Genomic DNA, 26,396 nt, shown 5'->3' on the forward strand with positions numbered 1-26,396 from the left:
CATGAAAAAATACTGTAGTACAAAGGGTTATGTTGACTTTTGGAATGCCCAAATCCCTCTTGGAGTGACTGCTGGAGTCCTGGCTACTGTGCTCTGAGGTACCCGGGAAGCAGTCAGAGATGCTTTCGGTATTTGAGCCTCTGCCTCCTATGCAGGAGACCACATTGGACGTTTGGGTTCCTGGCTTCAGCCTGACTCAGTTCCCAGGTGTCGCATCCATTTGGGGAGTGAATCAGCAGCGTGAGGATCTCTGTCCCTGTTCCTCCTCCCCACTTCCCTCTAAATAAATAAATAAATAAATAAATAAATAAATAAATAAATCTTTTTTAAAAAATGAATTTTTGTGGCACTTTGCAGTTGCTAAAGCAATGAGACAATCACTGCATTTAATTGGCAGGAATGGTGTGATTTGATTGGAGAACCAGCACTTTTGGAACAGCCATTGAAGACTTTTGAAATGCGTAATGATGTTGCTGGTACAGTTGGCATTATTGTGTTACAGAAAAAAATTATTATCTGTAAAAAAAAGATTCATAATGCTTTGACATTTTGGAATTGGGTCAATTAGAACTTATTACCCTTTTTTTCTCCATTCACACACATCCTTATGCCATAGTTCCTATGATGTCTATAATTTGTATGTGCTCAAATCCATAGATATTTAGGTGAGCATTAAAATAAAATCTTTGAATATGATTGCAAAGTCAATGTTTGGTGCTATTCCAGGTGTGAGATGTTCTTTGCCAATGATGCAATTTGGTAAGGCTTTGTGTCTATTTCAATTTCATGTTTACATGTATGTGTTTCAAATATCAAAGCTGTTAGGAGATAAAGCATTCCAGGTGTGGTAGCCTAATGGCTAAGGTTCTCGCCTTGCACGTGCTGGGATCCCATATGGGCGCCTATTCTAATCCCTGCAGCCACGCTTCCTAAACAGCTCTCTGTGGCCTGGGAAAGCAGTCAAGGATGGCTCGAGGCCTTGGAACTCTGCACCCAAATAGGAGACCAAGAGGAGGCTCCAGGCTCCTGGATTCAGATCAGGGCAGTACCAGCCATTGAGGCTGCTTGGAAAGTGAGTCAACGGAAGGAACATCTTCCTCTCTGTCTCTCTTCCTCTCTATATATCTGATTTTCCAATAAAAAACTCTTAAAAAGAAGAAATGATAGTGAAATTAGAGAATGAAAAGCTAAATTAAAAGACTAGCCTTTACAGAAGACAGGAAAGCTAACTTGAGTACAAGAATACGATAAAGTTGCATAACCATTTATATGTTAAAACAAATGTAAAGCAGTAAGATAGCTTGAGGCCGCATGCCTTTGGGAAAGGGTATGTTTAGCTAACTGCTTTTGTTCTTTATTTTCAGTGGTCTCTTCACACTACTGAAATTCGACTGAAATAAAGTAAATACTAGTGGGTTATCAGAGTTGGGAAGCTTCTTTTCAGGCAGTTCTGATTCTAGACATTCTCTTCATTTTATCAGACCTGCAGACCTGTATTGCTTAATTCCTTTTGGATGGAATCTCAAAATGACTTGCAAACACTTCCACCCACAATATCATATGAGATTAGTTTCACTTCCAAGCAAGCTTGTTAATTATGTATTTCTCCGGTTGCAAGCAATCTGATTAAATACCAACATTTTGATATTTCACTGCAGTCAATGAATCATCAAATTGAGTTCATCTCACCTCTGAAATACCTCTTAAATATATTCTTCCACATTTTGTCTGCCACTACGTATCTCAAGCTCATTTTCTCTTTCTTTTTCCTTTTAAAATATTTATTTCAGATAGGGGTGGAGAGAGGGTGTGTCCATCTTCTGATTCACAGTCCCAATGCCTGCAATGGCCAGGGTGAGGCTAGGGTTGAAGCTTCAATCCAGGAACTCACACAGGTTCTCCCATGTTGGGGCAAGGATCCAGTCATGAATCCTGGCTCCCAGGGTCTGTATAGGCAGAAAGTTAGAGTGAGGAGCTGAAGAAGGGTATCAAATTCAAGTGCTCTAACATGGGATCCCTTGAGTCAGCTGTCTTCTTGACCACTAGGCTAAAAGCTTTGTGTGTTCATTTCTCTGTTAAATGAAGCATTTCAGCCAGCTCAGTGGGCTATTTAAACAATATCACTTACTACAAAATCTCTCCACATTAATCTCTCAGTGTTCACTCATTGATTGTTCTAAAACCAAGATGATGATCTAGTCAAAAGCAAACCAAAATATATTGATTCCCCATTACCTCTAAGGTTAAGTTTACATGTCTCCGCAAGACCTTCACAATTTGGCCTTCTCCTTCACTGCAAGTTCTACCAGCCTTGGGCAAGTTCTTCTGTTCAGTGTGCCCAGCAGTGCACTCTGAGGTCCTGCAGAGAAGCAATTTTTCTCTTTCTCTATTTCTTCCAGTTTGTCAAGTAAAAAACTAAGTATGTGAAAAGTCCTCAAAAGTTTTTTAAATTAGCAAATATCAGTGAAATTTGCCATCTTAGACTTTGATTGTTGTTTATAGCTCTTGTCTATATGCCTACTTTCTGTGTGCTGATTTTTTTTTTTAAAGATTTATTTTTATTACAAAGTCAGATATACACAGAGGAGGAGAGACAGAGAGGAAGATCTTCCGTCTGATGATTCACTCCCCAAGTGAGCCGCAACGGGCCGGTGCGCACCGATCCGAAGCCGGGAACCTGGAACCTCTTCCGGGTCTCCCACACGGGTGCAGGGTCCCAATGCATTGGGCCGTCCTCAACTGCTTTCCCAGGCCACAAGCAGGGAGCTGGATGGGAAGTGGAGCTGCCGGGATTAGAACCTGTGCCCATACGGGATCCCGGGGCGTTCAAGGCGAGGACTTTAGCCGCTAGGCCACACCGCTGGGCCCATCTGTGTGCTGATCTTTAAAAAAGATTTATTTTGTGTTCTTTGAAAGCCAGAGTTCCAGATAGAGAAAGGGAGAGACACGGGGCGGCGGGGGGATATGTATTGTCCTGTTCACTACCCACAGCCACCAACAGCCAGAGTTGGGCCAGGCTGAAGCCAGGATCCAGAAGCTTCATCCTGATCTGTCAAGGATGCTGACGTCCCCAAATCTGGGCCATCCTCTACTGCTTTCCCATATGCATTGGTAGGGAGTTGGACCCGAGTTGGAGCAGTTGAGACTCAAAGTGGTGCGTTTTCGGGATGCTGACATTGTGGGTAGCAACTTAATTCATGAAGCCACAGCACTGGCCGCTTTGATAGATTCTCTTTTTAGTCGAGGGTCAAGCTGGTGACTATGGATGGAATGTATGTTACTGTAAAAAGATTAAAAGAGAAAAAGGGATGAAGGGAGGGTAACAGATTGAGAGCTATCATTGTGGGCCTAACACTGTGTATATGAAACACATAAAATACATTCACTTTACATAAGTAAATGAAGAAGTGTGTTATGAGTAAACTGTTATGCTTGCATTTCAAAATTTTTTCCATTAAAATGAATCTTTCTTTTAATTCCACTCTCCACAAACTTGTTGACATATCCTCATATTTATGGCATACAGCATACTGTTTTGAGATGTGGATGCAATATGGAATGGTTAAACTGAGCTATGTAACATGCACATTACCTTTTGTTATGGTCAGAATATTGAAGTTAGTCTGTTACTCAGTATGTGAAAAAGTCAGACTCGAATGGTGATTGTGGGAGGCTAGGGTTGAGGAGAGTAGAGAGATGTTTGTCAAAGGACATGGGATTGTAGTTAGACAGCAAGAGGCTGTGCTTTTGCACAGTTGTTTGTCTCATGTTTGGAAGAACTCACCTGGTCCATCTCCATCTGGAGAACTCCCAAGCCTCTTTTATCTTTCCAGATCTAAAGATCTTCTCTTCTGGTATACTTTGCTACCTTTCAACTTTGACTGTGGCTTCTAGGATATCACATATGTCACTGGTAGCATCACACTGAGTTTTGAGTTTTGAGTCTTCTGTGAGACTGTGAGCTCCTTGAGAGTAAGAACCCTGGGTCATTTATCTTAGGTTTTTTTTTTTTTTTTTTTTTTCATTATTTGAGCCAGCAGCTTTTAACTACGTGGTTATTGAATTGGTAAAACAAGACCTAGCTTTGTTGTTAATAATGAGCCAATCTCGGACCTTTATAAAGGACATCACCCATGGGTTAGTATGGTTAATATTCCTTTTAAAAAAAATACTACTATACTCCCATAGTTCCAGAGACAGAGGGAAGAGAAGCAGCATGGGGATATGCAAGACAGTATTGATGCTGACAGCAGAAATCTGCTTTGGTTCTATACCCAAACAGATATTTCAGAACATTTTCTTGACTGTCAACAGCACTCAGAGCTAAGTATCTCACATCAATGAAGGCACATACGTGCAGTACCCATGGCAGCTGAGCTCTTTCACAGCTGATTGTGTTCACTCTTTGTTACATGGAGTTTTATTGCCCATACAAACTGTCATGGTTTTAGGCTGGGGCTTCGGAAGGCAGGTACTTGCTTTCTTTTCATTTTCCTTTAACGTTTTAGTTCACATCATTTATTTAGATTCCAATGCATGTCAATGGTTTTCTTAAGGTGATGTGGTATACATGTATGTATTCTTAAGGTAATTTAGTATAGTATATTATATATAAATAAAGTAATATATGATATGTTTGTATTTCATATATACAAACTGTATATAGTATATATACCATATATACGGTATATAAGGTATATATCACATGCATTTGTATATATCATATGTATTTGTACATAGTACTTATATACATATTATACACACATGCATATATATTTTATATATATACACAGTATTGTGAGGGAGACATTGACCCAAGATCCAGCCCCTTTTAGCAACATTGTAAGTTTATCAGACAGAATTGATGGAAGTTAGAAATGTGCCGCAGATCTCAAGAACTTGTTCGATTTCCCCTAACCAGAACTTTGTGCATACTCATTTCCCTCTAATTCTTTCTCTTATTTCATTGTCTTTTTAAATGATATGTTTTATGGTAATACTAGAGGCCTTTTAAACAAAAAATGAATGCCTCTACTTTCAAATACTATTCCAGGTCATTCATTTACATAAATTATAATGTAATGGGATTTAGAGGTACCAAATTTGAAGGTGATAACGGTTGGCATTACCAGTGTTGATCATTCAATGCAGTTAAAAGGTCCTCCATACTTTGAATGATCCGTTGTATCTTGAGAGTCTCTAGAAGGGAAAAAGGGGTTCTTTAACAACTTAAAAGATTTTTCCACTTCACACAGATGCTGAAGACAAGACTCTGGGCTGGGATTCAGTGAGTCTGACTCCAGAGCTTACGCTCATCATCGCTATGGCTGTGGAGAAAGAATTCAAAACTAAACAATTTCTATTTGAAAATGGGAGGTTGTGGTTGAATCACTGTCTCAGCATCCGTCTTGAATAGATTGGGTCTTCTTCCTTGAAATCACACTTTCATTTTTTCCTCTCACCTATTCATATGCTATTGCTGTGTCAGTCCCTTTCCGTTTCATTCTCTGGAACAATTGCATTATTGTTTTATTGGCCAATGTGTCATGATAGCATCTGAGTGTTACTGTGTGTGTAAACTCAGAGAAACATGAAACCCTCCCAAATGCATGCTGTTAGTTATCCTTCTTGTCATCTAAGTAGTGGAAAACTATGCAGCTCCATGGAAAAAGTATAGAAGAGGCTATGCAGTTCTTTCTTTTACATTTTGGTGAGATATGGAAGTTATGTAAAGGATAAGGCTTGTAAAATCAGGCAAGGACACAGTGAAACGTTTAACCAGTTAGATTTTATTAAAACAAAACAGAAATCTAACTGGACCCAAAGAAAAACTTCAAAACTAAAGAACCTGTGTAGCTCTTCTCTATCAATGTTAGTTTTAAATATAACGTCATTATTTCTCTGTGCTATAAAAAATATTGTATTTGAAAATGAGCTGCATTCAGTTAGTGAATTTAGTCTTTCTATTGGCCAAATAATCATATTAAAATGCTGTTGGTGATGGAACTTACGGTAGTTGTGATATGAGAGTAAAAATCACCTTGGTGGACATTGCTTTGTTATTAGGCAAGGAAGGATAGTGGAAATTCTTGCTTATGGCTCTTGCAAATTTCTGTATTTGTTTCCATAATAATCACATCCACCAAAGAATTTTTCCATCTCAATTCTATCTACTCAGGAATAATATTATTTTTGCTTTAAAAAACCCTCCCACTGAAGCAGCCCACTTGGGTGCAGGAGAAAAGAAGGGGGGATTTCAATGCAAGAGGTTAGTACAAGATAGGAAGTAAAGTTGGAAGCAAGGAGAACTTTTTCTGGATTCCCTATAGTTTTTCACAGATCAGTAGTGACACTGCTGGTAGCTACCTTTGACTCCACACTAGGTGGTTAGTTTATTGAGGAGGAGAAGATGTTCTCAAATTTGCAGAGTGACTTCATTCATGTGGCTAGTCTGTGCTTGTCTTGGATCTGACCTCACTGTGGCTATGATCTGGACCCTGCAAGTTCATCCTTTGAGAGGCCCTCATTGCATCCCTAAGGTCTGATTCTCCTTTGGTAATTTGTCTCTCTCCTTTGTCCAGCTCTACACACGATGGCTCTCTGCTTCTTTACCTGAAGGTGTCAATATTGCGTTCCCAACCATAGCACCGGCAGCTGGACCTGGGCTTACATCCTGAAGTAGTTGACAAAGCTTTTATGGTACCTGCCTCAAGGGTTTTCGGGGTGCAAATCTAAGATCTGATTTTATGTTAGATGCAATAAATTCATGTGTGAGGATGAATTGGCAGGGTTTCTTAAGCTTGGCCTTTCCTGAAAAGAGTCCACTTTGTCAGACATCCCTTTACAGGTAGGACTATTCCCACGACACTCACATTGTTTTAGCCTGGACTGAGCAAGCCATAGAGTATTTGCTGGTTTTGAATGAAGAGCTCCTTCATCTTGATGAAATTTTAAAAAGACAAGATTACATTCAAGAGAAGTTGTTCAGGTTTGATTGTCAAGGCCTCAACTTCCATGTTCCTGAGGGAACGCTGTTGCGTTCCGGGTCCCAGCACGTGGCTGTGTAAACCTGGGCACAGTTATTCAGATCAGGTACCAACATATATCACTTGGTGGACTGTGTTCATTAATTGTCAACATGTATTAGCTTGAAATTTCTAACTATACTAAATGTATTGAACTCTCCCCTTATAAATGTCGCTATAAAAGAAGCTTTATATGTGTTAGCTCATTTACTCCTCATAGCAACCCAGTATGATAGTCACCATTAGTAGTTTCGTGTTACAGGAAACTCAGACATAAGGGAGGTTGAATCACTTGACCAAGAGCACACGTATTAGAAGAGTTAGAGCTAGGAGAGAACTCCAGGGGGTGTAACTGTGTAACTTGAAAATTCATTGTCTTACTTCCAGAAGTTCTCAAGCAGTGTGGAATTTTCTTGTAGAAGTTGCCTTTGTAGTAGGCATCTATGAAATCTCTTCAGCAGCCATCACCAGCACCAGTCAGTCCAGGTTTTAAACAGGTTTTCTGTACTCACTGTTTGGTTGTGTTCACTCCCATCCCTGGGATTTCTGTTCAAGTGAAAATTTGCTGCCCTGGCTTTAGGCCAATGAGGCCACTGTGCGTACTGATTTCCCTAAATCACTGGTGTACCTGTGAGCCTAATTCTCTTTAGTGTCAACACTGAAATCCCAAGAAAGCACTGTTTATTAGATGCTGTCATTTATCTTCCTTTTCCTAGACCACATTTTCAGACCTTTCAGATTAAAAAAACGCAGTATATACAATACATCCCTTGCCTTTGATCAGTGACACTAAATTATTGTGTTGGTTTGATTGGTTACAGCATGCTAGTGTCTCTGCAAAACTGTATCTTCTAATTCCATCACGTCTGTTGAGTTTCAGTTGACAACTATTTTTAGAATCATTTTGAAATAGGTAAGCAGTGGTTTATAAAATGCTGCAGAAGCATTGGTACTTTTGTGCTAAGAAATCATTACTTTGGCTTGTTTTATTTGAATTTTCTTTGGGTTACTCATACAAAGGACCTTTTCCTCCATTAGTCAATGTTTTAGACAAATCTTTAGATCCTGTTTTCTGGGTTTTGTCTACCCATGCCTCCTCTTTTTCATTGTTATATAAAAATAGAAGTGATGTTTTATCACGTCTTAATAAATACTGTCCAGATGTTAAAGGCACCTTAAAAATGTGTCATATTAAATTCTGAGCCTCTGATTAAGGACTTGGATCTGGGTATTGAATGTTCAAAGAGGCAGAGATATAAATGCAGATCTTCTTCTCTGTTTTCAGGTCACAGGTGCCAATTTAACGAACGGTGGGAAATCAGACCTTCTGAAATCAGGAAGTAGCAAATCCACACTAAAGCACATATGGACAGAAAGCAGCAAAGATTTATCTATCAGCCGGCTCCTGTCACAGACTTTCCGTGGGAAAGAAAATGATACAGATTTGGACCTGCGCTATGACACCCCAGAACCTTACTCTGAGCAAGACCTCTGGGACTGGCTGAGGAACTCCACAGACCTTCAAGAGCCTCGGCCCAGGGCCAAGAGGAGGCCCATAGTTAAGACAGGCAAGTTTAAGAAAATGTTTGGATGGGGTGATTTTCATTCCAACATCAAAACAGTGAAGCTAAACCTGTTAATAACTGGGAAAATTGTAGATCATGGCAATGGGACGTTCAGCGTTTATTTCAGGCACAATTCCACCGGTCAAGGGAATGTATCTGTCAGCCTGGTGCCCCCTACAAAAATCGTGGAATTCGACTTGGCACAACAAACTGTGATTGATGCCAAAGATTCTAAGTCCTTCAACTGCCGCATCGAATATGAAAAGGTTGACAAGGCTACCAAGAACACACTCTGCAACTATGACCCTTCAAAAACCTGTTACCAGGAGCAGACCCAAAGTCATGTGTCCTGGCTCTGCTCCAAGCCCTTTAAGGTGATCTGTATTTACATTTCCTTTTATAGTACAGATTATAAACTAGTACAGAAAGTGTGCCCCGACTACAACTACCACAGTGACACACCCTACTTCCCTTCAGGATGAGGATGAACAAGGGGGTGAGACTGAAGCCTGTTGAATTAAAGGTCACATGATAGGGCTGTCACCTCAAAGAGGATGGGCATATCTGTTGCCTGGAATGTGTCTACACTGCTGCTCTCGTCAACTGGCTGCAAACACGCTAACAGAAAATAACCCGATGTTCTTTCTGCCCAGTCAGCTTCATCTCTCAGTAGAGTTGTAAATCACAGATTCTGATGTCACACTCGTAGATATGCTCTCACATCTAGAAGTACCCCAACACACACCTGTGCACATTTCAGCCGCATCCGTCATGATTCCTGTTGAGAGGGCTGTCACTGTCTGACTCAGTGGTTCAGAATCCACTGTCATGAAACAAAAGGATTAACCAGACAGAGAAGGTGTCTAACACTCACTGTATGCAAGTCTCTGAAAGTCTCCAGTTCATGCTAATCAATGCCCCCACTCATGCATTCCTACTGCTTGGAGTAGCTGTACTGGTAAATACTACTGTAGGAGTATATGCTTGTTAAAATGGAAAATGTGTCTTAGAGCTCAGTATTCTTTATTTTATGAACACAGCAAAATGTAGTAACTTTTTCCCAGCATATAGTAGGCACATTCAAGGTGATATAAGATGGCTTTTTTTTTTCCTATGGAGGGAACCTGTTCTCAGTAAAGATGAGCAAACATTTGGAATTTACATGTGGGCCTATGTTGGGATTGCAGCTTTCATCACCAGTCTGGACTTTGGCAAAGTCAAGAACAGCTAAGGCTGCTTAAAACAAGTTCTGATCCTTAAATGAGAAGGGAAATGCCTGACAGACACCATGTAAGTTGAAAGTGTCTGTCTTATCTTTACTACCCATATTGTAACAAATTCAATATCCTAGTCTTCATTTGTATGAATGGTTTGTATTGTACATAGTTTAACCAAGTGTTATTTGAGCTGCTTATTAATATTAAATTGTACTTGTCATTCTGCTTGTCATTGGTTAAAAAAGAAAAAAGGATATGAGGAACCCATTTTATCAATGTAGCTGTGAACTCCATTTAAAAAGACAAAATTAATGTACAAAGCATTTATTCAGCTCAAGTATTGTTGAAAGCTATACATATACAACATTACAGTCTGTCTGTATTTAGATACTTTATTTCTGGATAAAATGAATTGTACATAAAATAAACACTTAAAATTTGAGTTTCAATATGTACTTGTGTAAGATGGTGATTTAAATGGTTCTGACAAGAAGAATGTGCTGGAAAACAGTCATGCCTTATCATTTTCATGTCTCTGATTTTTGTGCAGAACTATCTAAATTGCTATTAGAGGTCCAGTCAAAATAACTTAAGAGTTTCATTCTCAAATTGAAGAAACAGTTGTGGCAGATGACATTAAACACATTTTTGGTTTATTCATTCCAGAATACTGAAACTCAATTGTCATACTAGTTCCAGTTCCAGACTATCAAAAATCAATGAAGATAGAGGAGGTAATTGAAATTTCTTCTAAGTATAACTTGTTGAATCTTTCCTATTCAGAGTCTTTCTTTAAGTGGGAGATTGGCATGTAGGTGATTTTTTTTTTTTTTCATTTAAAAAAGATCAAGAGATCTGAAGAGTGTGGCTGAAGATCTCTGGTTCCATTATAATGGTTCAGCTGCAGGAAGTACAACAGCAGTAGAGGGTTTCCCAACTCAATGGACCTGGGGCCAATGGGGAACCTGATCTACATAGCTTTCAGGCATATACGTAAAATAATGGTTACCAATAATCCCAGTAAATGAAGCAGACCAGAAAATACGTAAGGTAACCCATTTTAAAATCCACTTACTGGGTATTAAGATGAGGAGGGTTCCAGTGGTTAACCAGAGGAGCCAAACCTAAGGGCTCCTGTTTGTATCCCTCCTATAGATAAATTCTATAAGGGTATACACATTAATAGAATTACAGGCAAGGCAGTAAAGTGAAAACTTGTAAACTAATCTGACTACAGAGACTGTTTAACAGCAAGTCAAGTGCCTATTACACTATTGAATGGTCATCTTTCCAAATCTTCCAATGTAGCTAGACAACCATGTATATGATATGTTAATTAATTTGTCACACATTTTAAAAGCTGGTATAGAATAGACTCTCAGGCAGAATAGACAATGATTGCTTTTTGAATTCAACCCTCTGGACATAATTGCCACAGATAAATCATGTTATTGTGGATTTTATTTATCAACAGAATCATTTAGAAGATAGTAGGCTGACAGCGAACAAGAGTGATAAGTGGGGAAGGATTTTTTTAAAGGATCATTTGATATGGTGACATGTAACTTTTATTGTGTGGCCTCTCTGTGCTTTTACAAAATTCAAGAGATAACAAAATTCCTCAATTACCACCCATCTGCCTGATCTCAGACTCCCCAGGAAATGTCTGTTTCCCATTTTTATGAAGCATAGAACACAGCTAATATAGCCACTAAGGAAACTGACTCAATTGTCCTTAGTTTTCCTGCAGAAGAAAAATACTGTAACAAAGAAATGGTCAATTTCCAACAAGAATTTCAGTTTTTAAAACATTCAGACTTTTAGGACTCTTTTTCTAGACTGGTGTGTACACATAATTCCAACTCCTACATTATCACCACCCTCCAGCTACAATGTGGAAAAATTATGATGGTATTCATTTTTCACCCAAAATTTATGTGTATGCAATAGATCCTCCCTGTTTTATGCAAAATTGAATGAAGCAAGAGAGTCAATATGAAGACTTAGGTGTTCAAGTCAAAAAATGTCATTAGACAAACTTATTGGTTCTACAAACTGGTTAAATTTTACTGTGCTAGAAAATAATCTTGGCGTTAGGGAAAAATAGATTTCATGCTGTTACAACTTTAAGTAAATAACCTTGTCTAGAACCTCAAGTAATATTCCATACCTTTGGTAAAATATCGGAAAAAAACTTTGGGTGGAAATAATGTGATGCATTCCTGAATTTGTCATCATCTGTTTGTCTTTCCAGAAACAGTTTAGTAAAATTGAAATTGTTTTGAAGGAATGACATTTTCAACTTCCTGCCTCCTGAGAACAAAGAAATCACAGAGGCTAATGGTTTATCTGTTTGTCACAAAATTAATGAATTGTCATGATATGGGTTCATGTGGGCATTTTTGGATTGGGAGGCCTCTGAAAATTGCTTTGCGTGAGTGAAAGGGACATGAGTATTAACAATACATGCTAAAGTTCTGAAAGTGATTGTTGTGCTAGCAACAGAAACACCTGTCAAAGTTAAAACCGTCGACCAAGAATTTTTTGATTCCTACATTTCGGCAATAAATTGTAAGCTGTATTTTTGCACAGGATAGATTTAGAAAGTCATGGGTAGCCTGTGAAAGTGTTTTTCTTTTCCCGCTTTTCCAACTGCTTTTCATGTGAGAAGCAGCGTAACCAATACCAGTAGACCCTTGGGAAAACAATTTGCATCTTCCCCATAAAATTTGAATGCCAAGTTTTAGCTTGAAACAAATATGAATGGTGTGTTTATAAACCTTACAAAGATTTGGATGATGTACCAGTTGCTCAATATACTTATCTATTTATTCAGCCAGCAACCTCTTTTAATTATTTTTATTTTTGTCATTTATCTTAATATTGCTATTCAAATAAAATGCAAATCAGTGGATGCATTCAAAATTAAAAATTAAAATGCATTAATATGCAGAGAATGATTATTATTTACCTAGTTTGTAGGTGATGAAAACTGAATACATTCATAGTTTGGATCAAAGCCTGAAAAAACTGCTAGTCTGGCTTTTCTTGGGAGTCCCATACTTAATCAAAAATGATGGTAGGGGCTGGATACATAAATGAATTAGAAACTGGTTTGTCATTTAGTTTATACTCAATAATGTTCAATATATTTGTGATAAAATATAATAGTTATTGTTCCCTAGGATATCAACAAAAATATCAATGTAAGAGCTTTAGGGTTTTTCTACGTTTTGTTTCTTTGTTTGTTGTTTTCTAAAATCAAGGAATAAAGAAGCAATGTAAATTAGGGAGTTTTTGGTGCTGAGCAGCTGGCCAAATGTTTAAAGTATGATGAAAATAACTTTTGTATTTGTAGTCCTTCCCTTGCAAGCATATTGCTTCTCTCCCTGATGTAGGGTGTTGTGCTGCTCATGCATGGCTTCACAAGGCCTGGTTACCTTCTCAAAGTGGTGGCAGCGGCTGTCCTTGGGGCACAGTGTTACTTCCCCAAATTCTAAACCAATGAGTTAGACATATATCTATAATCGTCTCCTTCCCCAACAATTACTGGCTGTCCTAAATCTACAGCAGGGTGTCATAGGCCTGGCTAGGACATCACTGTTCTCATGTCACCAGATTCTTCCTCTCCAACATAGAAGTAAACTTGGCTCTTGTGGTTGAGGTCATCTATAGAGACGAAGCAAGGCAATTGTTAGAATGTGGGTGTAGCCAACGATGGAGTTGTTCTCTCTCTCTTTCTCCTCGTCACTTTTAAGATTTATTTTTATTGGAAAGGCAAATTTTACGAAGAGAAGACAGCAAGAGATCTTCCATCTGCTATTTCATCCCCCAGATGACTGCGGCAGTTGGAGCTGAGCTGATCGGGAGCTAGAAGCTTCTTCCAGGTCTCGCACGTGGTTGCAGGGACCCAAGTAGTTGGGTCATCTTCCACTGCCTTCCCATTTGCATGAGCAGGGAGCTTGATTGGGATTGGAGCAGCAGGGACTCAAACCCGACCTTGCAGGCCTCACTAACTATGATAGGGCCTGCCTTGCTAAATAAGTATTTTAAAAATAGTAAGTTGCCTATAGTTTCTGATATAGCCAAAATTCAATCTGTTCATTTTCTGAAGTTTTGTTTTTTAGTTGTCAAATTATTTTTCTTGGTATTTTGTAAACATTTTCAATGGAAAATATTGTCAAATGCCATTTTCTAAGGAGGTTTAATGTGTTTGACAAAGTTTCTTAAACAGGTAGGCAGATGCTAGTCTTCCTGTTATACTTAATACAGAGATGGTTAGGAGTCCATGACAAAGACAAAGGGCTCACTGTGCTGGGAAGTCTCCGCACAATCCCTGACGTAGAAATCACAGTTTTGCCGGCTAGGCTGGGCTTGTGCCTGCCTTGCCAGAGGAGACTGATGACTCGAAGGGCAAGGTAAGCTTCTCACAGCTGCAGAACTCTTAGGTGATAAAGAGTTAACTCTGTCTCTACATTCCAGTGGTTGATTTTGAATGGCTGTTTTTTGTTAATTTTAATTTTTTTTAAATGCTTCAAAATGCCTTAAGAATTTAAAATGTCCATTTTGTTTAGTTTGCAAGATTGTTTTTTGTTTGTGACTAGGTAGTTTCTAGGTAGTGCTCATGCAGTCATTTTTAGTGACATCTTTGAAAGATGGTGCTCACCACTGGCTCAGCCCCCATTCACTTCTTTGTACCATGGGAGCCTCCCCTGATTTAAGCAACTGAAATTTCCCACATGTAGATTGATATTCTGGCAGAAGCAAGCATCAGAAATGCTCATTTTTGAAGATTTTCCTTTAGAAAAAAAGTCAAAGCTAATGGTTTTGATTTTTTTTACAAAAAAGTTCTCATTTGTTGCTTTGTTTACTTTTAGCTTGAATTAGTATATCAAAGGAAGGCCTCAAAAGAATTCTGTATCACATTGGTAGAGTTTTCTGGAAAAAGTTAAAGATTGTATGGAGCTAGTTCATCTTTGCTAAATCTCCAGATTTGAAATATATGCTCCTTCCTCACAGAATGAGGAAAGCTCTTGAATGGAGGCAAGATTGTAAATGGTGGCGTGTCCTGGGAAGGAGGCAGGTGGACTGGGAGCCCAGGGACCCGAGAGCAGAGGTAACTGCTTCTGGAATGCTCTCTGGGAAGTAGCAAGCCCTGCAAGAGAGTTCAGAGTCTCACATGGAGCAGTACACCATCGGGCCTGGCATGCAAGCCCCAGGGCAGCAGCTCGAAGCCTTCTTGAAAGTCAATGGACTGAGCCCTGTGCTTGTGACCTTTTGAGACAGGGATAAGGAATTTGAAGGAACAATCTTCATGGTCTGGCTAAAAAAAAGACCAGATAGCACATGTTTTCTGAGGAGGCAGTATAATCAGGCACTATCTCTTACTCCAGCCAACACCATGGTGTTGTATATGTCCTGTGAAAGTTTTATGGAACTTTGGGAATAGGTGGGAAGAACTAAATGAATTGAACTCAACCTTAGTAGGCTGATATTTTATTTTTCTCCATTTAGTACAAGTTAAGCTTCAGATGAAAGTTAGACAAAGGTAAAATTAAATTTTACCCTTAAGTTCTACAATTAATTCTGTGACTTGAAATTAACGTGTGCTAACTACTTTTTAATTTATTTAATGAAATTTGTTGCTGTGTGTTTTATGGAAGGTACAAATGCAGATGTACTGTGAAATACAACCTGTCATTCGAGATACCTACACCAAAGGACAAAGGAATTTATTAAAAAGACAGGGAGAATTTTATGACCTTTGAGGAGTTTTCTATCCAGCAAGTCTGTAATTTCGTATTAGCTCAAATACCTGTAATAAATAATGATTTTGGATTAAAAGCACTAATTATAGGGATGTGAAAGAGGTGGTTAGAAGGTAAATAATGTTTTCAACTCAACCTTCAACCATGTTTTTCTCTTCCCCTTTTAAATCATAATTCTATGATTTGGAAATAAGTAGAGAAATCACTTTCCAACAGTGACCCACTAGAAGGAACTGTAGGATTTTCAGGAAATCTAATATAGGAGAAGTTAGATACTGACTTCTAATGGGACTCAATCTAGTTCATGGGACTGCAAGTGTAGCATTCTTTCTGTTGCATTTCAAATTCACTTCCTTCACTTTTCAGGAATGTGTATTTTGAAAGTTACATTTCTACAGCCACCTCATGGTGTGCAAGTGTGTTCCAGATATTTCTGGGTGTTTGCTAGAGATGTTTCCTACACTTGTGAAGTAGGACATGAAGGAGGATAAGAGGGGAATGATGCAGCCTGTTTACAGCCTCACCTGAGTATTCATGTATTCATTCAACACTCTTACCAAAAGGCTGCAGGTGTGTCATGCACCTGTTTGAGTCCGAAGACTATGGCAGAGAACAATACAGATAAGACTATGAATTAATGGAGCTTAGGACCTAGTGAGAGAAGATATTACTCACTGAATAGACATGCTCTGTATCAGGTGGTGGCAAATGCTGTGAAAACAAAACCGAGGGAGGATGTAGAGTTCATTAGACCATTTAATTTTTTAATTTCAATTTAATTTTTGCAGTGTGTTGGAGAGGTGACTTCTCTCTTCTGCTGAGAGAGGGAGCCAGTCCCATGGGCATCCAGGGACAGGGCATTGTGAGGGCAGGCCTTGGCAAATGGAGATGCTTGAGACACAAGCTTGTCCCTTTGTGCTTCTGAGGGAACACAAAATGGCTAGAGCAGCTGGAGCAGGGTGGGCACTGAAGAGAATGCTAAAAGCTTAACCAGAAAAACCCAAGGACAAGCAAGGAAGCAATATTTTGACTTGACTTACAAGTAGAAAAGGAATCTTCGGAGAGTTTTGAAAAGATGAGAGACGTGAAGTGGCATGTTTTACAGGGAGCATGGCACAGTGGTTAATGGTTTGTAAGGGGTAGGGGTGGGGCCCGGAGGCCAGTGCTGAGGTTTTTTTCATAATACGTGTGAGAGATAATGAAGGTTTGCATTTAGACTATGGTGACTTCAATGCAAACAGTGACAAATCATCAGATTTTGAATGTGTCACAAGAGTGATCAGCGCAAGTCAGGGGTCTGGTTGTGTTGGGTGAGAGAGAGGAGTCAAAGATACTTCATATATTAGAATGTGTACCTATTCATTAGAGAGAAAAGTGGCTTCTAGCTGTTGATTTGATTCACTTTCCAGCTGCCCCACACAGCTAGGATAGAGTCATGCTGAAACCAGGAGCAAAGAGCTCAGTCCTCATTCTCTCACCCAGGCACCAGGGAACTGGTCCCTGGACCATCACTGCTACTTTCTGGAGTCTGCCTTAGTGCAACACTGGACATAAGATCCAGCACTGAGCATCACTTCCACGCATGCTGGTGTCCAAACTGACCGTTTAAAGGCCACATCAAACACCGACTTGGACGTATTGTTTTTATTGTTCAAGTTACATAAAAAAATAGATGTTTTAGAGATTACAAGCATGATAAAGTCTGCCTGAAAGTTACAGACTTCCATTTATATTCTTTTTTTTTAAAGATTATTTATGTATTTTGAAGGTCATAGTTACAGAGAGGGGGAACACAAACACAGAGAGAAACAATTTTCCATCCCCTGGTTCATTCCTCAGATGACCCTACAGGCAGGGCTGGGCCAGGGCATAGCAAGGAGCTGGAGCTACAGGCCAGTGTCTCATGAAGGTGACCACACCCAAACGTGGGGGCCATCCTCTGAAGCTTCCCCATGGAGGTAATTGCAAATGAAATAAGTAGCACCTATGTAAAACGGTGAAGTCGCAGGTGATGGCTTTATTCAGGACCTACAATGGTGACCCCAAAATATACATTCTGATTCTGTAAATTCACATGTTTTGTTCATCTCTTTGGAATTCATGGAAAAGAAATAAATTATATTTTTCAAAGTCTGTTTGTCGTCTTCAATTACATGGACTCACTTTGTTGCCGCTAAAATTATTGTGAGGCTTGCAAACTTTATTTAGGTGTCACTTTTAAAAATACATACAGAATTCATGTGATATAGGATTTATGACATTGATACATTGTTGCAAACTTGAGAGGAAAATTGGTATTGTACGAACTGCTAGGAACAAGTAAAACAGAAAAATGAATGTGTAAATTTCTTTATGCTTAATTTTAGACCATGATCCATAATTCTTTTCTTAGCTGATCAGCATATAATATGCAAATAGAGTAGAGATTGCAAAGGTGATTTTTATGGATCAAAAAGGAACTGCAAAAATTGTACATATATTCTTTTTTCTTGAAAGACAGATCCTGTTTACTGTCATAAACTGCTTTTAAGTAAAAAAAGAATAAGGACAACAAAATTAGGTGATTAGGAATTATGAAATGATGGTTTCAGTCAAGGTTATCAGGTAATTATCTAAACTAGCAGGGGGAAATTTTAAAAGCTCTATGGAGATAACTTTATTTCTAGTTATATGTATGATTTTGCATTGAAAATTATTGATGTTTTTAGACAATTATATTTAAGTCTGTATTTTAACTGAATAAGACTTGAGTACATAAAGCAATAATTTAAACTGTTAGCAACATGGCTTCATTTAAGAATATCTAGAAATAAATTTGGTGCATCACCTAAAGTTTGTTGTTGGCATGAGAACCATTTGTGCGTCCACAATCTCTTCAAAATAGAAGGACACAGCATTAGACTTGAATTCAGATTGTCCTAAAATGTGCAAATAAAGCTTGAAAACCAGAATATTAGCTACAAATCACAAAACTGAAATACTGCCTTAATTCATTTGTTAAAAAAATTGTGCAAAAAATTATGTAACTGAGTATACTATTGTGTCAAAGCTGACATATAAATGAATATGCTACAGTGAGGCAATCGATTTAAAGGCACTGTACTCCCAGATCAAATACGCAACACTGATACATGTGATGGTTTAATAGTGAGTGGAGGCTGATTCATATCACTGAGAAAATAAGTACAATTTTTTCATGTCATATGTGGAAATTCATATTAATTCTCTTAGGCCTATGTGGTAATAGTTACTGTTTTGTTGCACAAGAATAGTTTGATAGCTAAAACAAGTGTCTTCAATCCTTGATCTTTAAATATGTTTGTGTTGAGGGATCCTGAGGAAGATGTTCTATGCCAATAAAGACCATTGCAGGGAAGAATAATAGAACTTTTGTACGTTGTATTTCTGCTTTCTCTTTTGTAGAGATGTGTATTCACTTTTATGTTGAAATTCAATGTGATGTGTTCCTTACAGACTATGTGCAGCACATAAAACTGAATTTCAAATTTATGGTCAGTTTCTTTTGGGTACCTCTTTTTTAAAAGGATGTGTCAATGTGGAAAAGCAAGTGAAAATAAAGGTAGAAAAGATTTAAAGGTGTCTTTAACTGTAATACCTGTTCGAGTTTCTGGATAGCAATGCACATAGCCAGTGCTGCTTCTCCAGTAATGCTGGAGCAGACGTTGGCAGTGTCCCACCCTTGACCCCACTCCTCTGATTGCCTCAGCTCGCATTAGCTCAGCCTCTGGGTGCCACTGCCCTCGTTGCTTCTCCTGAAAGCTTTTCCTGCCTACTGGGCCTTACTTTGCTCCCTGCGCTGCAGCCCAGTGTGAGCAGGAAAGCCTGTGACTCAGGTCCCCACAAAGAGGCTTTCAGCAGTGCTACAGTGAGGAGGCGGTCCTGAGCTAATTATATGTCACACTCCAACCACCCTGTTTGACTATTGCTTGGGCTTCTTGTTCTAGCATTTCATAGAAAGAATCACAGAAAACATTCTCCGTTTGCCTGAATCACCACTGCGATTTTTGGAATTCATTCATTACACTAATAGTTTCCGTCTTTTTAAAAATTGCTAACTACAATTGCAATTCATAGAAACACTTTGATTTGTATACTGGCTGTTGAAGGTCTTTGGTTACAGATTTGGACTGTTGTGAAGAAAATTGCTTTGAAAATTTGTAAAGGAACCTTTGAGTTGACCTGTTTCATTTCTTTCCAGTAAATACTCTAAGGATAGAATGCTTGATTGTATTATAAGCGTATAATTACTTTTAAGAAATAACAAATTAATTTAAGAGTAGGTTTAAATATTTAACTTCTCACCAATAGTTTGTTACACTTCCAAACATTATAGTCAGTCTTTTCAAAGCTTAGGTGTTCTAGTGATGTGTAAAAGTAGCTCCCGTTTTGCATTTTCATTCTCGTAGCCGTTAAGGATCTGGAATATCATTTTAAATGTTTCTTTGGCTGTTTATACAACATCTGTTGGGTGGAAGTGTCAGTTAAAGTATTTGTTCATTTAAAAATTATTGAGTTGTGGGGGCCGACACGCTGACTCAATTGGCTAATCCTCCACCTGTAAGTGCCAGCATCCCATTTGGGCGTCAGTTCATGTCCCAGTTTACCCACTTCCCACCCAGCTCCCAACTTATGGCCTGGGAAAGCATTAGAGAATGGCACAAATCCTTGGTCCCTGGAACCTATGCGGGAAACCTAGAAGAAGCTACCACTTACAGTCTGCTGGCTCCTGGCTTCAGATCAGCTCAGCTCTGGCCATTCTGACCATTTGGGAAGTGAAACAGTGGACAGAAGAGTTTTCTTCCTGTCTCTCCTTTCTGTAAATGTGCTTTCCAGTAAAATAAATATATATTTAAAATAATTGTTGGGTTGTGTACATTCTGAATGTTAATCCTTTGTCAGATACATATTCTGCAAATAAAAACCCTTAGTGCACTTGCCTTTTTCATTCTTAATTTCTTTGGAGGCTGCTGCCATGGTGTATAAGACTGACCCTCTGCCTGTGGCACTGGCATCCCATGTGGGTACTGAGTCTAGTCCTGTCTGTTCCACTTTTGATCCAGCTCCTTGCTGATAGCATAGGAAAGCAGTGTGCAATGTCTCAAATCTTTGGGCCCCTGCACGCACTTGGGAGACCCAGAGGGAGCTCCTGGTTCCTGGCTTTGGATCAGCTCAGTTCTGGGGGATGGTCATTTGGGAAATGAATCCATGAGTGGAAGATCTCTGTCTGTGCCTCTCCATTTTCACTCTGTATAATATGCCTTTTGAATCAAAACAAATAAATAAATCTTTTAAAATGAAGTATTTGGAAAGACAGTCTAACATCATTTTTTATTGATTAGTGCTTCCTTGGAATTCCCCTCTAGGAAATCTTTGTTTACTCCTTTATTTATTTGGCTTATATAAAGAAAACCAACTTCATGTATTTCTTATGAACAATTTTAATCCTGTATTCATATTCCCACCTTCTCCCTCCTTCCCACTCCCCAAACCTTCCTTTTCGTTTCTGATTTTTTGGCAACATTTTCAGTTTACTTTAGAGTCGAAGACTAACTCCACCACTAAATGAAGAACCCAGTAAGTAGAAAGTAGAGAGAGCTCGTTCAAAAGGAGTAAACAATAAACAATAATCAGAAACTCATCTCTTGCATCTTTTCCTATGATGCACTCGAGTTAGCTTTTGTGTTACTCTGTGGTAAGGATTGAAGTCCTTTTTCATAAATGGATGTAAGAAATTTTGTTAATATTTATTGAAATATTATGTTTTCCTCATTGAAGGATCTTGACATTATTACAAAAACTGAATCTAAGAGGTTTGTGTCTGAACTGTACTCTGTGCCACTGGGTTTTTTTTGTATCTATACATTTTGATAGATTTTGGCTTTCCTTCTCCTTTTAATATGTTTTTAGTTTGTTGCCCTGTCACTTTGTGATTAATGGCTCATTCAGAAATATTCGGTCTGGTTTCCAAACGGGGGGTTTTCAAACCTCTCTGACATCCTCCTTACACCTGCTGTGGTCAGAGACACCGTGTGATTGGTTTTCCTAACTTTAGTGAGATACAGTTTACACCATAGCATATGGTCTACTTGGTGGATGGTTTGTTTCTATCTTTGACAAACACATGTGCTGTACTGTTAGTTGCAGTGTTGTGTCATTGCAATCAGCAAGCTCATTGATAATGTGACGACATGCTGTGGCCTTCTGAAGTCTTCGTATCCTTATTTTTTTGAATGAAAGATTGTTGAAACCCGAAAGTCTTATTTTTAGGCTCATGTCTTTGTTCTCTCCTTTCTGCCACTTTTTTGTTTCATGCTTTCTGAATAGGTATAAACAAATGTAGGATGTTACATCTTTTTAACAAATGGAAACCTTGTCCCGGATTGAAACCTTGCTGAGTATCAAGTATGCAGTTGTAAATATTGCTATAGGCAATCCATCTTTGCTTTGACTACCATGATTATCATAAGCTTTTAAAAAACCACTTTATCATTAGCCCAGCCATGACTAAGTTTCGTATGGACAGCATGCGTTGGAGTGTAGCAGATACCATGAGTATGCCTCAGTGAAGGCTGATGGCCGCAGTGTGGGAGAGTGCTGGCACTGAACACGCTTCCGATTTCTGCTCCTTTATAAAATGCTGCAGCCCCAGAAAGTTGCCTCATCAGATCTAGGGAAATATTCTGTTTCAGGCTCCAGGGCATATAGGACCAGCTGATCTGACTACTTTGATTGTTTCGATTTCTTGTAGAATATTCTTGTCTTTTGTGATACATTTTTATCTAATTTTTATTCTGATGCTTTCATTAAATGTTATAGAAAATCAAATAATCATTTGCAAGTGTTTAAGGATTTTAAAAACTATTTTGTCCTACTGTACTTTCTGTTCTATGTGATTATGATATATGTGGGCTTTAGCTTTCCCTGAGTTTCAAAGTCACAAAGAGAGAGAGCTGTAAGATGAGCTTGAGGCATCTGATTCCCATTCATTCATCGTGAGATTCTTATTAAAACACTGTAAAATATGCAGAAATTAACCTTCAGAATAGATGCTAAAGTTCTCTTTTTTTCCATTCTGCATTGATAAGCTTATTTGTAGGCATGGAAAAAGAAATAAATTATAAGAATTTGTGCCAAATGAGTTTCTTAACTTTGAATGCAGTTCGTTTTTCTGACTTTGAGTACTGAGGTAGTATTAATTTTTCTAGGAAAACTGCAACAGGATGTTAAGTCATTTTTTTCATACATACATTAGAAAACTTTGTCTTGCACTTGGTTTTTGAAGAGGAAATATGTACAGATACTTTTTATTGGCAATTATATAAAAATTATTAGGCAGTTGTCTGAAAAAGTTATTTTTAAATAAAATAAATTGATAATGTAACTTCTTTGAAAATTTTTAAGTATTTGTGACAAATATTTAACTCATTAGAACATTTTCTACTCTTTTTTTTTTTTTTTTGGCATTTTGTGGGCTAAGGATATCCATCAGATAAGGTAGGCTGGTGGAACATTTAGTCTGAGAAAAGATTTTTCTTTTTGGACAAACTATGTGTGAACTAACATGGAGGGCTCTGCTCTTTCGGGTACAGTTGATTTTTTAGAAGTGTTTTTTTAAAAGATTTATTTAGTTTTATTGGACAGTCAGATCAGAAAGACAGGGAAAGCTCTTCCCTCTGTGACAGCCAAAGCCCAGCCGGTCGAACAGATCCGATCTGAAACCAGGACCCAGGAGATTTTTCCAAGTCTCCCATGTGGGTGCAGGGTCCCAAGGCTTTGGGCCATCCTCTACTGCTTTCACAGGCAATAAGCAGGGAGTTGTATGGCAAATGGAACACAAATTGGCACCCATATTGGATGCCAGGTAGATGCAAGGTGAGGAATTAGTCATTGGGCCCCTGCACTGGGCCCTTTACGAGCATTTTGTTCAAGGTTGCTATTTACCAAAAGCTGAGAATTACATGGAAATAAATAGGATGTGAGTCTGTTTCCTGGATGATTTATGTGCACGTAAATCCTGAAAGTCATCCCCCAAAGCAGATTTATGGCTTCAAATATCTTTGTTTCCACGGCTCTTCTGCAGTGAGGAGCGTCTCATTTTCAATTCAAATTTGCAAGGGAATGTATTTAACACGCATTTTTGAAGGTACTCTCACGAAGTTTGTTACCATTTCTGAGACAATTTTAAAGCCAAAATGAAGATAGTGATGGTGTCAGTCTTCAATTCTTTATGTTAGTTAGTTGAAGAGCATGATTCTGCATTCTGAAATTCTTGACTCGGTTCCAGGACTAGTAGCTGTAAGACCAGGTCAAGTTTTGTTTGAGAACTGGAAGCAGGATTGGAATGTAGGAGATTACAAGAGATGCTCTATACGTTTTTGCTTTATAAGCTGTTTTGCTTTTACTTCTCTAGAGTTTCAGATTCTTAATCTGTGAAATAGATGTAATAGTGTTTACCTTTGAGGGTTGTAAGGATTGAATCAAGTTTATAAAGAAACCCAGCATGGTGCTTTACCTATAGTGAGCGCTCCATCAATTCTGGCTTAGAATCCCAATGCTGTGGTAAGAATAAGAACAACAACACAGCATTGCTTATTGTAACCTGACCACAGAAGCAAGCAAAATAGGCTCTGAAGTCCTTAGATACAAGCTTTTCATAGACAGTTTTGTTCTTTTCAATACATGCACACATACACACACATGCAATCTAACCATTCTTAACCTTGTGTATGTTAGATTCTACAAGTGGGCATATAAGCTTTAGCAATGTTCAGGCCTCTACAGCGTGTGAAATGATTATTTTGAGGGTGAGGTGTGTGCATTAACCATGCCAGAGGCCTCCCTGAAGATGTGCAACCACTTCTGACAACCTTTGGCCTACCGCCTACCATCCATTTGGCTCCAGTACTAACGCATCTCTTATAAATTCTCTGCAATAAGTCAGTCATTTCATTAAAGATGTAAGTGGCAACTTAAACCATAATGTTTAATACATTTACTGAAGCTTGTATTGCCTGGATTATGGACAACATTAGAAAGGGTTGGGAAATTAAACGTAACAGAATGTATGTGAATAGCATGTTGAATAGTATAAGAAGATGAGTGATAAAGGAATTTTCATTGGGAGAAGCTGAAAAGTCATAGTTATTGATTTGTGATAAGCCTTCCAATATTACTATTGTTTCAAGAATAATGACTATTTCTATCAAGGCTGGTTTCAGAAAGTTTTAACAGAGGAGAATGAGATTCCTTGGTATTGTCTTTGGCACTACTTTCTGGTAATGTAAGCCACCCACCTGGAGGCTTGTTTGATGTAGCCAATGTAAAAAAAAATAATAATAACAGCGATGTTCCATTATCAGATCATACTGAAGGTGACTAGTGCCTTCTTTGGATGATGAAGAGCTGAAGTTTACTTTGACTACAAAGCTGGGGATTTAATCAATGTTTGTGATTTTAGATGATACTAACATCCCACAGGCAGAGGCAGTCAGCAATAGTGGTGTTCATTCAGGGCATCAATCTTGCTGTCCATGTTGGAGCTGTAAATCTGGATGTTCAAGAACTTTTGCAGCAGTAATCACAGTGAGGGAGATCAGTGATTTTTTATCCCTTCATGGTTTCCATAGTTGTCATTTGATGTAAAACTAGTTCTATATCCTAGATGAGGAAAACAACACATTTCTTTGTAGATGCATATGTATTACAGTGAATATATACAACAACACACCTATGCAGCATGTGCAAATGGCTGCCGTTTCTGTTTTTTCAAAGCATCGAGCTGTGGTTAATATCTCCTCCACAAGTGTACACACTCATTGCAACACTGGTCAAGATAATCTCTGAACTAAGTAGGAAAGTCCACAATTGACCATTCGTGAAAACTGACCGTTGCTGGGAATTTCTAGCAGTGAATTATATTAGTACGTGATGTTTGGGGGCAGTGTCAGAGGTGTAGTTCTTCAAAGAAGGAAATGGTATCATCTAGCAGAGTTGGAGAGATTGATATGCAGACTATTGTGAAAGGAATGGCAAAAATGCAAATGAAAATATTTCTCATCATTACATAGCACTGTATTAAGAAAACTAGTCTTAAATTGACTGTCTACTGTGAACTAAAAAATATATAAATTGGTTGACTTTTCTTTGTTTATTCTTTATTTCTAAGTCATTTCTTTTCAGATATGGTTTCATATGATCAGTTCCTGTAGTAATTGGACAGTTTTCCCCTAGGTTACCCATTCCTCTGCTATTTCCCGGGATCTATTACAATCTACTGCAAATTTCAGCACATGGCTCACACGCTCATCGAATTCTGATTTGCTCAGTTTTGCCATTCTGTGACCTAGGGAAACAGTATGGCAGCCCCTTTATTCCTCTGCCCTGAGAGAAATGTTGCTTTTGTTAGATTCACTTCCCCTTGGTCAAGTTGCAGTCTGAAAATAATGCATACAAAATTGTAGAAATCGTTTCTAAGATTTTAATTGGCTGCCAATCTGAGTAGAGGGAGGTAATCCGATATTATCTTGCTCCGTTCTGTCTAGGACATGAATCGTCCTTTATTCAGCATGTCCACGCTGTATATGGCGCCTACCGTCTCAGACACTCAGCAAGCATGTATTATGCTTCTGCTAACATAACCTTTATTTACCCAATAATGGCCTCAAATGGCAAATGTAATGACGACGTGAATTTGGATATGTATCAAGGAAAAGTGATAAAATGCTTCCTTCTTTTAAGTATCATCTCACAACATTACAAGAAAATACATTATAGTATGGCATTGAGAGACTGAGCCTACAC

At 38.5% G+C, this 26,396-nt stretch overlaps 1 protein-coding gene across 1 annotated transcript in view; it reads left to right on the top strand.

Annotated features, from left to right (window-relative positions):
• NXPH1 (neurexophilin 1) overlaps window positions 1-10,256 on the top strand; it is a 247,836-nt gene extending 237,580 nt beyond the window's left edge. The window contains exon 2 of the mRNA XM_004582342.4: window positions 8,311-10,256. Within this exon, the coding sequence (XP_004582399.1) occupies window positions 8,311-9,072 (762 nt within the window). The 3' untranslated portion in view covers window positions 9,073-10,256. The remainder of the gene's footprint in view (window positions 1-8,310) is intronic.
• The last annotated feature ends 16,140 nt before the right edge of the window (window positions 10,257-26,396 follow it).

This window comes from Ochotona princeps, chromosome 20, assembly GCF_030435755.1.
Source record: "Ochotona princeps isolate mOchPri1 chromosome 20, mOchPri1.hap1, whole genome shotgun sequence".
NCBI classification, from domain to species: Eukaryota; Metazoa; Chordata; class Mammalia; order Lagomorpha; family Ochotonidae; genus Ochotona; species Ochotona princeps.